Source organism: Peromyscus maniculatus, chromosome 1 (assembly GCF_049852395.1).
Source record: "Peromyscus maniculatus bairdii isolate BWxNUB_F1_BW_parent chromosome 1, HU_Pman_BW_mat_3.1, whole genome shotgun sequence".
Lineage (NCBI taxonomy): Eukaryota > Metazoa > Chordata > Mammalia > Rodentia > Cricetidae > Peromyscus > Peromyscus maniculatus.
This window is the reverse complement of record NC_134852.1, coordinates 38,162,307-38,175,913: the sequence shown is the minus strand read 5'-3', so window position 1 is coordinate 38,175,913 and position 13,607 is coordinate 38,162,307. Positions and strand designations below refer to the sequence as shown.

Below are 13,607 nucleotides of genomic sequence, written 5' to 3'. Positions count from 1 at the left end.
ACTGGGGAATTCTAGGCAGGGGCTCTACCACTGAGCCACACCCCAGCCCTACTGGGGGATTCTAGGCAGGGCTCTACCACTGAGCCACACCCCAGCCCCACTGGGGGATTCTAGGCAGGGGCTCTACCACTGAGCCACACCCCAGCCCCACTGGGGGATTCTAGGCAGGGGCTCTACCACTGAGCCACACCCCAGCCCCTCACTGGGGGATTCTAGGCAGGGGCTCTACCCCTGAGTCCCACCCCATCCTCTCACTGAGAATTCCAGACAGGTTCTCTACTGCTGAGTCATGGCCACAGCCCATCATTACATATTTCTTCCTTGCTGTTGTCTCTTACTGTCCCCTTGTTCCAGAGGACTACTAGTTTACTCAGGGTCGCCCACTCACCAGGGGTTCCTGTGAACAGATGAAGTAAAGTGAGGAACACCAGCCTTGCATTGTCTACCCTCAGGGATGGTCAGCATTCTTAGAAGAAGACTGTGTTTAACTTGTGGTGGGAGGTAGGAGGAAGTGGAAATATTCCTAAGAGGTTGTGCCTCCTTTGACTTACGTCAGTTTTCCTTGAAACATCTGAGATACATGCAGAAAAGTGACCCAGAGATATACCAGAAGATGAGTGCCTGAAAGAAACCATCCATTGTGAGCCCTCCAGGGCCATCCACATATTCCCTTTTCCTGATTCTACGTTTGCTCCCCGTGATGGCTATTCGTGGTTGTTAACTTGACTGCATCTGAAATTAAGTAAACCCAAGTGATGGGCACACCTGTGAGGGTTTTTTTTCCCCTCATCATTTCAAGTGGGAAGACCCACTTTTAATCTGGATCTCTTTAGGTGAGAAGATCCACCTCTGATCTGGGCACACCTGCTGCTGCTGCATTGGAGCCTACTTCTTCTGGATTCCAGCACACACTGAAAACCAGCTGAGACATTGAGCCTCCTGGACCGAACAATGACTGGATTCTTGGACCTTCCATTTGATAGCAGTCATTGTTGGACCAGCTGGACCACAGCCTGTAGATCATTCTGGTAAATCGTATATGTGTATATAATGGTATATATCATATATGTAGTGTATATTCATTCTATAAATCCTGTTCCTTCAGAGAACCCTGACTAATACATGTGGGTTTAGGCATGTCTAGCCACCATCCTCAACTAGCATTCTCAGTCTCTCTCTTTCTCTGTCTCTGTCTCTCTTTTTCTCATCTATCTATCTATCTATCTATCTATCTATCTATCTATCTATCTATCTATCTATCTATCTATCTATCATCTATCTATCTATCATCTATCTATCTATCTATCATCTATCTATCTATCTATCATCTATCTATCATCTATCTATCTATCTATCATCTATCTATCATCTATCATCTATCTATCTCTATCTCTCATATGAGAGTGCACACACATCACTTTCTGCATTTTCAAGTGGCAACTAACCTTCACCACCATCTTTGCCCAACGCTCTCTCTCTTAGTTAGCAGAAATTGCAGCAACTCAGTGGTCAGAAGGGCTGGGCCATGGCCCATCTGGTTCCCTGTTGTCCCCAGTTTGTAAAGAAAGCAGGACAGGAAGAGAAGACTCCGAGAACCTGCATCCGAGAGAGGAACTTACGACTCACACAGCCCACAAGAACTGAGAAGACCTAGAGTGTCACTTCCCCATTTTCAGAAGACCTTGAGTTCCAGAATGGAAGTGCTAAGGTGGCATCTGATCCCTCCCAAACACACGTGCTGAGATCCTTATCTCCAAGGCTGTGGTGATAACAGGTAGGTTCTTGTGGATGGAGGGAGGTCAGTGTGTAGAGGGGTGCACTTGCCTGCACATGCGCATATACAATCCAGAGCTCTGCTTTGGGTATCTTCTTCTGTCACTCTCCACCATAATTTCTGAGCAGGATCTGTGATGGTTAGTTTCAATGGTCAATTTGGCAAGACCTAAGACCACATAGGAGCTGGGTCTCTGGCCATGCCTGTGGGGTATTATCTTGATTAGAGTAGTTGAGATGGGAAGGCCTGCTCACTGTGGGTGGCTCCATTCCCTGGGCTGGGACCCTGGATCGTATGAAAAGGAGAAAGTGGCTGAGCACCACCATGCATTGCTTTCTGCTTCCTGACTGTGGAGCAACGTGATCAGCTGCTTCAAGCTCCTCCTGCCCTGATTCTCTGCCATGGTGGGCTGTATCCTGAACTGCAAGCATAAATAAATGTTTGCCCTTTAAGTTGCTTTGTCAGGGTATTTTATCAACAGGAAAAAAAGAACACTAAGACAGGCTCTCCTGGCTGGCCAGTGAGCCTCTGGGATTGGCCCTCTCTGCCTCCACACTCCAGCACTGTCATTACAGACGCACACCACCTCTCCTGGTTCTTATGTGGGAGCTGGGGATCCGAACTCAGATCCCCACACTTGTGTAACAAGCACTCTACTGAGTCATCTTTCCCATCCCATGGAAGTGAGTTGTTTAGTGTCTTAGTTAAGGTTACTATTGTTGTGATAAGACCCCATGATCAAAGCAACTCAGGAAGCAAAAGGCTTATTTCACTCACAGTTCCATTATCAAAATTAGTAGGGGCAGGAACTCAGGCAGGAGCTGATGCAGAGCCCATAGAGGAGTGCTGCTTTATGACTTGTTCCTGAGGCTTGCTCACCCTGATTTCTTAGAGAATCCAGGACCACCAGCCCCAGGCTGGTACCACCCACAATGGGCTGGGCCCTCCCCATCAATCACTAATTAATAAAGTGCCCTACAGGCTTGCTGACAGCCCCATCTATAGAGGCATTTTATTAGTTAAAACTCCTCTCTGGGGACTCTATCTCGTGTCAAGTTGACATAAAACTAGCCAGCACATTTAGGAATGGCTTAGGTCATGGGGGTGGCGCCTTCACAAATTGGAGTAATGCCCCTCATACAAGACACCCAAGGAAGGTGGTTTGCTTGTTCTACCACATGAGAAAGTATCATTTGTGAAGACATAATCATTCATCAGACATTGAATCTGCCACTGCACTGATTAACCTTTTTTAAAAGGAATAAATCTCTGATGTTTATAAGCTGCACAGTTTGTGGTACTTGTATGGCAATACAAATCTTGCTAGTGTGAGGAGTGAACTGTCCAGTTGCGTGCATTCTCCACCTCGTGCTCCATTCTCTCCTTTATCAACTTTTGTCCACTGGTACAATTTAATGCTTATGAACTATCACCTGTGTCCCATGATATGATGGATGGAATTTCATTCACTCATTCCATTCATTATTCATTCATTCAGTTGATATAGCATACTCATGTTGTGTCTCTAGTCTCCAGCAAAGGCAGGTAGGACAGATCCAGTGGGCAGCCACATCTTGTTGGAAAATAGATTTGCCCATGGGGGGTGGGGGATGGTGGTTTGAAAACAATGGCCCCTAAAGGAAGTGGCACTGTTAGGAGGTGTGGCCTTGTTGGAGGAAATGCGTCACTGTGGAGGTGGGCTTTGAGGTCTCATATGTGCTCAAGCCACACCTTCAAGTGTCTCAGTTCACGTGCTGTTGCCTATCTGCCCATCAATATGTATTAACTCTGAGCTCCAGCACCATGTCTGCCTGCACGCCACCATGTCACACCTCTGATAGTGGACTGGACCTCTGAAACTGTAAGCTGCCCCACCAAATGTTTTCCTTTATAAGAGTTGTTTTTAACAAAATCTTAGTCATTTGATTTTACTAATAAAGACTTGGGAGCCGATGCTGGGGTGAAAGCCTGCTAGCTCAGAGAGGCAGAGAAAGCACCCAGTTAACCTTCCTCCTCAGCAGACATCCCAGAAGCCTTTCTTCTTTTACACCATCTCCAAACAACCTCCTCAAACTCAGTGCCTCCCCCACCCCACTTCCTGTGCATCTCTCTCTCCATCCTCCTGACTCTGTTTACCCTCTATGGTTTTTTCCCCTATGTTCACTTCCTGTCAACTAGTTGCTTGCTCTGCCTCTGGACTTATGGTTGACTTTATTTAATCCTGTTTACAATATTTAAGCAAAAAAAAGGTGCGTGCTAGGGCTGAGCCACACCACAGCTAGAAACAGGTTTTTCCAGTAAATAATGCGATCTCGGGGTTCACAGTGTGAGCAAATACCCTTAAGCAGCCATGGTCATAGTGTCTTCACAGCAGTAGAAACCCTAAGACAGTGGGTGAACGCTTGAGGTCATACATCCAAACCCAGCCAAGATCCCCATCTCAAGTTTAACTTCTTGAAAGAGCCTGGAGCAGAACTGGAAGTGGAGTGATCCAGATGCAGCCTTGCTGGTTTAAATCAATTAGGAAACGAATAAGTTTTGATGCTCAACAAAAGGTGAAGAAAGTCACAGTAACCATGAATAATAGAGAAAAGTAAAATGAGAATTTACTTTTCCCAGTAACTTTTCTACATACTGTACTGAATGGATTACATTTAAATTTTACTTACTGGTTGATTAAGAGAAGGCCTCACATAACCAAGGCAGACCTCAAACTCACTATGTGGCCACAGGCCACTTTGAACTCCACATCCTCCTCTTGCTTCCACATCCCAAGTGCTCAGATTACAGGTAGGTACCACCCATGTGGTCTATGCAGTGCTGGGACTTGAACCCGTGGCTAAACACTCTATCAATTGAGGTATATCCTCAGCTCCCATGTGTGATATTTTCCTGAAAGGTAATGGTACCACAGGAAATGCAGTATCTGGGACAGAAATGTGATAGTTTCTACTTAACTGACACTGGTGAACAAATGTCGGCTGTCCCTCCTTCAGAGTGATGGTTAAGCTAGGTTATCAACTTGTAACACAGAGGCAAAAGGAACCTCAACTGAGAAATTGCCTCAGTCAGATCAGCCCATGTGGGATCTTATTGATTGTTGACTGATGTGGGAGGACTCAGCTCCCTGTGGATGGCACCACTCCTGGGAAGATGGTCCTCCCAGTATAAGAAAGGCAGTTAAATGGGAGCCTGGAAGTAAGTCAATAAATAGAGTTCCTCCATGATTTCTGCTCCAGCTCCTGACTTCAGCTCCTGCCACGGCTTCCCTTGATGATGGACTGTGGTCTGTAGGCTAAAATAAATGCAAGTTCATTTTGGTCAGTATTTTATCACAGCAACTAGGAAGCAAATTAGGGCATTGAGCCATAAACACACCAAATAAAACTTGCCTGAAGATCAGAGTACAGAGTTAAGCCACTAGTTAGCCATAGAGGCCAGGCAGTGGTGGCACATAGCTTTAATCCCAGCACTCAGGGGGCAGACAGATCTCTGTGAGCTCAAGGCCACCCTAGGCTACACAAGATTGATCCAGTCTAAAAGATAAACAGAGCCAGGCAGTGGTGGCACACACCTTTGATCCCAGCCTTTGGGATCTCACGCCTTTAATCCCAGCACTAGGGGAGATGGAAACAGGAAGTGATATGGCTGGACAGAGAAGGACTATAAGGTGGGAGGAGACAGGAGCTCACTCTCTTTCAGGCTGAGGAGTTAGTGAGGTAAGATGTGGTGGCTGTGGCTTGCTCTTTTGTCTCTCTGATCTTTCAGCATTTACTCCACTATCTGGCTCCGGGTTTTTATTATCAAGACCAATTAGAATTCATGCTACACACAAGGACCACAGGACAGAGTGGACTGGTCAGACAACTGAGCTGGCTCTTTCTATGGTATCGAAACATCATCCCCATGGTCTAGGTCAGCATTTCTCAACCTGTAGGTCATGACTCCTTTGGGTCGAATGACCCTTTCACAGGGGTCACCTAAGACCATCAGATAACACAGATATTTACATTATGATTCATAATAGTAACAAAATTATAGACACAAAGTAGTAAAGAAAATAACTTTATGATTGGGGATCACCATAACATACAGAACTGTATTAAAGGGTCACAGCATTGTTGGACCCCAAAGCTTAGGGTCTCAAGTGGGCGCCCCAAGAACCCAGACTCCAGTCCAGTTGATGCAATAGCACGAGGTTTTATTATTAAAGCTTCTTTACCGTAGGGCAAACTCTTATCCTGAGAGCAAGAGCCGCATCTTACTGCAGCCCCATGGGGGCTTTTAAAGGAAAAACCCAAAAAAGGCATAAGATTACAATTCCCATACAATTTTATTTCACAACATCATGGTCTGGTTACAGAGTGATCACAGAGGGGTATAGTTATGTCAACAGGTACATTTTTCCTGAAACCTCAAGGGGGGTATCAGGGCAGGAGTGGAGTTTACACAAAGGTCACAGTGGTCCTTCCTGGAACACCTACAACTATCCCAGTCACAGTTGAGCACATCTCTTAACAGAAATTTCTTTATATTGTTACATTTTGGCAGGGGTGATTGAGTAGTGGCTGAGTCAGGTTGCCCTTGGAACTAGATTTTTAGTTTCTCATTCCCTGGTGCTTGAAGTTTCTCTTTTCCTGAGGCTTGGGGGTGTAAGCCTGAAGGGCTAGGGTCTTTCAGCATCAGGAAGGTTGAGAACCACTGGTCTAGGTCTATCTACCACACAGCTGAACCCAGACTTGTAGCTCAAAGGTGTAATTCCAGCTACTTGGAGGACAAAGTCAGAAGGATTGAGGTCTGCATGGGCCACATAGTGAGACTCTGTTTAAAAATCAAAAGCATAGGAAGGGGCACGTGTTGAGGCTATAGCTCTGAAGAGTGCTTGCCTAGTATCCACCAGTGTGGAGCTTGGGCATGGCTCAGTGTTAAAACATTTGCCTAGAATCTCCCCAGGAAGGCGCTGGCAGCATAGCTCCATGGTAGAGCACTGAGTTAGAATTCCCCAGTGTGAGGCTGGGATGTGGCTCAATGATAGAGTTCCTGCCTAGAATCCTCTAGTGAGGGGCTGGAGTGTGGTTCAGCCTGTAGAGAGAGCTGTCTCAAACTGGGGAATGATCCACGACAGCAGTGCTTTTCATTTCAAGTTCATGAACAGCAGACTGCAGAGAGATAACGGGGCACCAGATCAGACATGTAACGAACATCCAGCAGAAACAGCTGGGGAAGCCGGGGAACCATACAGTCAGCAGAAGCCTCTGGCTGAAGAAGAGGATCCCAGGCAGACCGTCTCTGAAACAGCCATTCCCACAACAGATATTTTTAGTTTATATCGCACGGGATGAGCAGTAGCAGAGGTATCTGAGCACGGCTCACTTCCCATCTGTGTTCAAGGATGCGCTATCCTTCTTAGAGAACGTACTCGCCTTCTGTTCTCAAGGACGCGGCATTTCCATCTCTGGCTGTTCTCCCTCTCTTTCTCACAGGGCCAGGAGGCCAGCTGGCAGCTGAACCAGTGCTTGGGTCTAAAGGATGGGGCGGGTAATCCCACCTCCAGAGCCAGGTTCTGGGCAACCTTAAGCAGCACACAATGACAATTTACTGATGTATATTACAATAGCGTGTGTAGCCGTGAGTCATCTGGATTCCTTTCACCTCTCTGAAGAAAAAAGGAAAGAAAGAAAATAGAAATAGAAAGGGGCAAGATGGCATACGCTTTTAATCTTAGCATTCTGGAGGCAGTAGCAGGTGGGGTTTTCTGAGTTCAAGGCCAGCCTGGTCTATATAGTGAGACCATTTAAAAAAAAAAAAAAAGCAGCGGTAGCATATAATAAATCGCAAAACTAAGAAATTAGACCACAGCCACTTCTGATTTCAAGCATCTCGCCTGGTGACCTCGCGTTGCCAGGGCAACAGCAGTACCCTGAGCTCGGTCTCCACATCAGCGTGTGCACCTTAAGGAGCCCTGCGTTTTGGGAGCCATAGGATGAAGCAAAGCCGTGCCCTCAAGTGTTGCTGGGAATTGTAGTCCAAGCTGCTGTAGAGTTACAGGCGTTCCGCTGGAGCTGTTGCATTCTGGTAGTCGTAGGCAAGGCATTCCAAGGGCTTGTGGGAGTTGTAGTCTCAGGGCAGCTTCCGCTCCAGGCTTCCGCGTGGCAGGCAGAGTGCAGAGCCCATTCCACCCAGGTTAGTGTTCCTCTTGCTCCGGGTCGAGCGAGCTCGGGATTGTGGTGCCACCGGAGAGTTGAAGGTCTCTCAAGGGATTTAGCACTCGCCTTTATGATTGCCAACCCGTGTTCTGACTAGGATCCCCTCTAATCGGGTCTCTTGCCAGGCCTCTGTTCAGCTGGTGGTGGCAGACCATCTGCCTTCTATTGTTCCCAGTTAAGTAGTTCTGGAGACCTCTCCTCTGCCCTTTATGGAAAGTCGGCCATAAAGTCGGAGGCACCCCCTCGGTTTTTTTTGTTTGTTGTGTTTTTGTTTTTAGACGAGATTTCACCATGTTGTCCTGAATGGCCTGGAACTCACTATGTAGACCAGGCTAGCCTGGAATTTGCAGAAATTCACCTGTCTGTGCCTCGTGAGTGCTAGGATTAAAGGTGTGCGCCACCATGCCTGGTATTACCTCTGGGTTTGCAGCGTCTGTACACAATTTTCTCCCTTCCAGCTATTTACTCAGCTCAGCCTGGTTCACTCCATCAGCTCAGGACTGCCGATGTGGTCTCCTGGCTTCCGTTTCTGCCTGCGCCCATAAGCTACTCCTTATAACAGTAACCCCCTTACAGCATTAGAGTGACTTTGTACCCCATTCTGAATAAATGCCAGGCAGAAGGTGGTGGCCACTCTCAGGAGACAGAGATGCCAGGCAGAAGGGACAGATTTCAGGGGCAATTGAGGTCTGAAAGTTGCCCAGCAAGAATCTTCACTGGGTCATTTGGAGGTTGATCCTGGAAGCACCTTCTGAGCTTGATGATTCTCAGCTTGCTGGGCAGGGCTTGAGGGAATGAAGTGGTGAGACACTGATGGGTGCATAATCCAGGCAAGAGGGAGGATAGAATCAAAAGCTAGGAAGGAAATATTTCAAGGAGCAATGCTCCGTCATGAGGGATGAGTGAGCTCTGAGCGCTGCTTGCTGGGCTCAGCAATCGGAAAGAACTCTTTGGGCCAAAGGGGGTGTGTTCCTGGGATACTTGAGAGTAAGGGGGAGGAGCCACAGGGCCTCCCAGGCTGTGAGTGGGCCAGTGCTAACCTCAGTCACAGAAGAACATAGAAAAGATAACTGGGCTGGATCTGCTGATTGTTAATATGCAAAACAGCGATTGTAAAGGAGAGGAGATCAAGGCAGAGACCAATGACCCAGACAAGCATGCTGGCCATGGAGTAGGTGGGAAGTATCTGGTTTCTCCCTCTCTTTTGAAGCCACAAACAGGATGGGCTGTACTCTTTTAGGGGATCTGAACATGAGTTCTGAGGATGGATTAGGGACTTTGGAAAGCAAGTCAAGACTGGACTTTGCATTTTGAGCCCCCCACAGGGTGAGTGATCAGGGTGGTCCTAGACCCCAGAGCGTGAAGTCTGAGTGCCTGGAAGGGCGGAGCTTCATTTCCCTGTAGAACATCATTTGGTGAAAGGAATCCGGGATGTGGGGGTTAAGGGCTGAGTGGCACTGGTCCTGCCCTCATGGGAGTTAGTGGCAGTAAGTTGGCAGTTGCCAGATAATCCTGATCATTGTGGTCAATCCCAGGGCAGCTGTGCCTGCTCGGATTGACAGGAGGCTACTGAACAGTCCAAGCTGGAGATGCGGTGCTCTGGGGGAGAGGACTGAGCCCCGAAAGTTTTTACTGGTTCAGCAGAACCGGTAACCTAGAGGTGATGCAGGAGGCTGCGGTGTGCCTAGAGGAGGAGGGCACCATGCCTTTGAGGGGTGCTGTCTGGTATCCTACCTCCTCTACTAAAATCCAAACATCTGTAGCCCTCTGTCTACAAATAGCAGGCTTTTCCGGGTTCTGGTCAGCCCTGGAAGTCAAAGTCAGTGACACCTACCTCGTCTTCATGGTCAAGGCTGTAACAATAGTGACCTCAAAACTGTGCAACGTGTTCTTAAAGGCACCTCACTTCTTGCATGTCTTCCTCCCTGCCCCCCTGAAATCACATCGTCGGGTCTTTGTTTTCTTGATGCAGAAAGAAGCTGCCCTTCCCTTAGTCTCCCCTGTGCAAGGGCCATTCTGGGTAGGACGTCATTTCCGCAGCCTCCACACAACATAGACTATCCATGTGACCTGCTTCTCTCTCCCTTCAGTGCCAGAGTGCAGACATCCTGGGTGACCAGCTTCCCTTCTTTTTCCATTAGCCCAGCATTGTGGGTATCTCTTTTGACCCCTCTCCTCTCCCATCAGCCCTGCAGTGTAGACGCCCCAAATGATCTCCTACTCTTTCCTTCACAGTGTAGACATCACAAGCTTCCCGCGATGCCCGCCCCAACGTGTTCCTCCTGCCACGCGGCCCGTGCTGCTCTCCGCCGCCCGCGCTCAGGGCAGGCGCTGTGCGGCTCCTGCTTCTGTGCGGCCTTTGAGGCCGAGGTGCTGCACACAGTGCTCGCAGGGCGCCTGCTGCCCCCGGGTGCCGTGGTGGCCGTGGGCGCCTCGGGCGGCAAGGACTCCACGGTCCTGGCACATGTGCTGCGCGAGCTCACGCCGCGCCTGGGCATCACGCTGCACCTGGTGGCGGTGGACGAAGGCATCGGCGGCTACCGTGACGCAGCGCTGGAGGCCGTGAGCAGCCAGGCAGCGCGCTGGGAGCTGCCGCTCACCATTGTGGCCTATGCAGACCTGTTCGGGGGCTGGACGATGGACGCCGTGGCCCGCAGCACGGCCGGCTCTGGCCGCAGCCGTTCCTGCTGCACCTTCTGCGGGGTGCTGCGGAGGAGGGCGCTGGAGGAGGGCGCTCGCCTAGTGGGAGCTACACATATCGTGACAGGTGAGCACAGGAAGGGTGTGGAGGGGTAGTGTATCCTGCGAGGCCGTGGGGTGGCATGGTGTCTCCACCGCCCCCTCTTCTCTCTGGGTTGTCTGTGTCCCCACTTTATGGTCTCTTCTCCATTATCTCATTACTGAAGTTCTATCTATAGGATCCTCCCCTCGGTCTCCTGGTCCAGGGGTTCCCAACAGCGTCCTCCACTTTCCATTTCCAGGGGTTCTTGGCGCCCCCTCCCGGCCCCTCTTGTCTGTCCCCATCCTTCACCCAAGCTCTCTCCCGCAGGCCACAATGCCGACGATATGGCGGAGACAGTGCTCATGAACTTCCTGCGTGGTGATACGGGGCGGCTGGCACGGGGCGGAGTGCTGGGCTCTGGGGGCGAGGGGTGCGCCCTCCCGCGGTGCCGGCCACTGCAGTTCGCTTCGCAGAAGGAGGTGGTGCTGTACGCGCACTTCCGCCGCCTGCGCTACTTCTCCGAGGAGTGCGTGTACGCGCCCGAGGCCTTCCGCGGCCACGCTCGCGACCTGCTCAAGCAGCTGGAGGCGGCGCGGCCATCCACAGTGCTGGACCTCGTGCACTCGGCAGAGCGCCTCGCTCTTGCCCCGGCGGCTCGGCCGCCTCCTCCAGGCACCTGCTCCCGCTGCGGGGCGCTGGCCAGTCACACACTCTGCCAGGCCTGTGCGCTGCTAGATGGCCTCAACCGAGGCCTGCCACGCCTGGCCATTGGCAAGGGCCGCCGCGTGCTGCAAGCCCAGCCACCACTGCCCGGGAACCGGAGCCAGGCCACCAGTGACCCTGTGGCCCCACGGGGACCCTGCACCTGTGAGCAATCCAGAGATGGAGCCACCCTCTGCCGGGATGGAGGGGGCCAGGCAGGAGCCCCCTGTGCCCTGCAGAGTGACCTGAGCGCCACTGAGTGACCTAAGCCCTGCACTCTACATTGCCCTGTGCCCTGGGAAGTGACTGTACTCTGTAGTGCCCTGTGCCTGTGAAGCAATCTGTGCACTGTGAAGTGACTGCCCTGCAGTGTCCTGCCCTTCTAGAGCTACCTGTCTGTGTCTTATGGGACCTGAGCCCTGTGAAGTGACTGTGTCTCATGGGAGGACCGTGCCCTGTGCAGCAACCTGAACCTTGGAGAAGTTGAGGGAGAAGAGACCAACAACTGTGCATTTCCACGCACTTCTGTGGGCTCAGGAAAGCCCTGGCTCTCACTTTGTTTGCCCAAGTCAGGTAAACAAAGCGAAACGAGTAGGAGAAACATATTCACAATCATCACTGTGCCCCTTTCATCGAGGTAAAACACAGCTCTTGCTCCTAAGGGAATCAGAGAAAGCCTATTCTGAACCAGCTAAGGGTTTCCATGGCCGGGTGCATGGATTCAGGTTGCCCCGGAACGCTGCTGTGGAAGCAGTTACACAAACATTTACAGCCCTAGATCTACAGAAGGTCATTAATCAAGCCTATTGGCCAAACACACTGGTGTAGGCAGGTGATAGCAAGGCTTGGGAAACCCCTGCTGTGGGCCTCAGCTGCTCTCTGATGGCGTCTTAGCCTGCGAGTCCTTGGAAGACAGTGGTCTGCTGAGTTGATACATTCCAAACCAAGCTTGCATGGTTTTCGTATGACTGTTGGGTCAGTGTCCTGGTTGGTGCTTTTTGGTTTTATTTTGCCAACTTGACCCAGGCTGGGATCACCTGACAAAATGCCTCCATAAGATCGGCCCATAGGGCATTTTCTTGATTGATGATTGATCTGGAAGGGCCCAGCCCACTGAGAGTGGTGCAGTCCCTAGGCAGGTGATTCTGGGTACTATAAGAAAGCAGGCTGAGCAAGCCAGTAAGCAGTGTTCCTCCATGGCCTCTGCCTCAGTTCCTGCTCTGACTTCCCTTGCTAATGGAGTGTGACCCGAGAGATGAGAGAAATAAAACCTTTCCTCCCTAAGATGCTTTTGGTCATGATGTTTTACCGCAGCAATGGAAACCTAACAGAGTGAGCATGCGGCATGCGAGTCTTCAACACACACATGCTTTCTAGGGGCTTCGTTTTAAGCTTTGCTTTGTGGTCTTATAGGTACCTTCTTGTTTCTTCCCTATGGCAACCTCATGGTTGTACATGGCTATTGGTCACTCAGCTGGAAGGCCACGGGGGCTGTCACCAGCCCTTGCCTACTCCTGGAATCTCTTGTGGGAGGGTGACTGCCTTGTGGGTGAGGAAGGCACTCCAAGCCTGGACTCTGTAGACAGAACTTGTGCCAGGTCCCTGTCTTAACCTCTCTAATCTACCGTTTCCTCCTGTGAGAATAGAATTGGCTTGCCTTCACCCCATCAGATCTCTGGAGAGATCAGAGTCCAGTGGTCAAAGGAGCTGGCCAACCATGTCCAGCTTCGGTCTGCATTTTAGGATTGGCCACCAGGGGGCTCCAGGCTTCTGGGTGTTGCCCTGCCGTATAGGAAATTGAGAGGCTGAGGAAACTTCCCCAAGAGACGTGGTGGCGCCAGTCTCCCCTCCAGGTGTGACCTGGCTTCTCAAGAGCTAACGTCTCCTGCACCAGAGTACTAGAAGCCTTCCCTGATCCTTCCCGAACCCTGGACAGAGGGTGCTCCTTAGTCTTTGCAGTCCTGTCCTCATAGAAGTGACCTGTTGACTTCTTGAACTTAGTAGGTACCCAGTTTGCTAATGAAGATAGGCCTGAAAGGCAGAAATGGATGCCTTGCCTCCTTCAGTTCCCCGGGGCTTATTAAGCACCATGTCAATTGTTCATTCGGCAAATATTGGACATTCCTTTGTCTGGTCCTCTAGGTACCAGGAAGCTGCAGTGGGCAGAGATAGGAGCCCCTCCCTCCAGGCATTTGCAGCCTGG

The 13,607-nt window shown here is 50.4% G+C and overlaps 1 protein-coding gene across 2 annotated transcripts; it reads left to right on the top strand.

Annotated features, from left to right (window-relative positions):
* The first annotated feature begins 1,488 nt into the window (after positions 1 to 1,488).
* Ctu1 (cytosolic thiouridylase subunit 1) lies at positions 1,489 to 12,690 on the top strand. Of its 2 annotated transcripts, none has more exons than XM_076576604.1 (3): positions 1,489 to 1,774; positions 10,216 to 10,747; positions 11,030 to 12,690. In XM_076576604.1, the coding sequence occupies exons 2-3, from the start codon at positions 10,240 to 10,242 to the stop codon at positions 11,665 to 11,667; spliced, it is 1,146 nt and encodes a 381-aa protein (XP_076432719.1). In that variant the 5' UTR covers positions 1,489 to 1,774; positions 10,216 to 10,239; the 3' UTR covers positions 11,668 to 12,690. The 2 variants fall into 2 exon arrangements, with proteins under 2 accessions (XP_076432719.1, XP_006986224.1); XM_006986162.4 differs by lacking the exon at positions 1,489 to 1,774 and adding an exon at positions 7,902 to 7,957.
* The last annotated feature ends 917 nt before the right edge of the window (positions 12,691 to 13,607 follow it).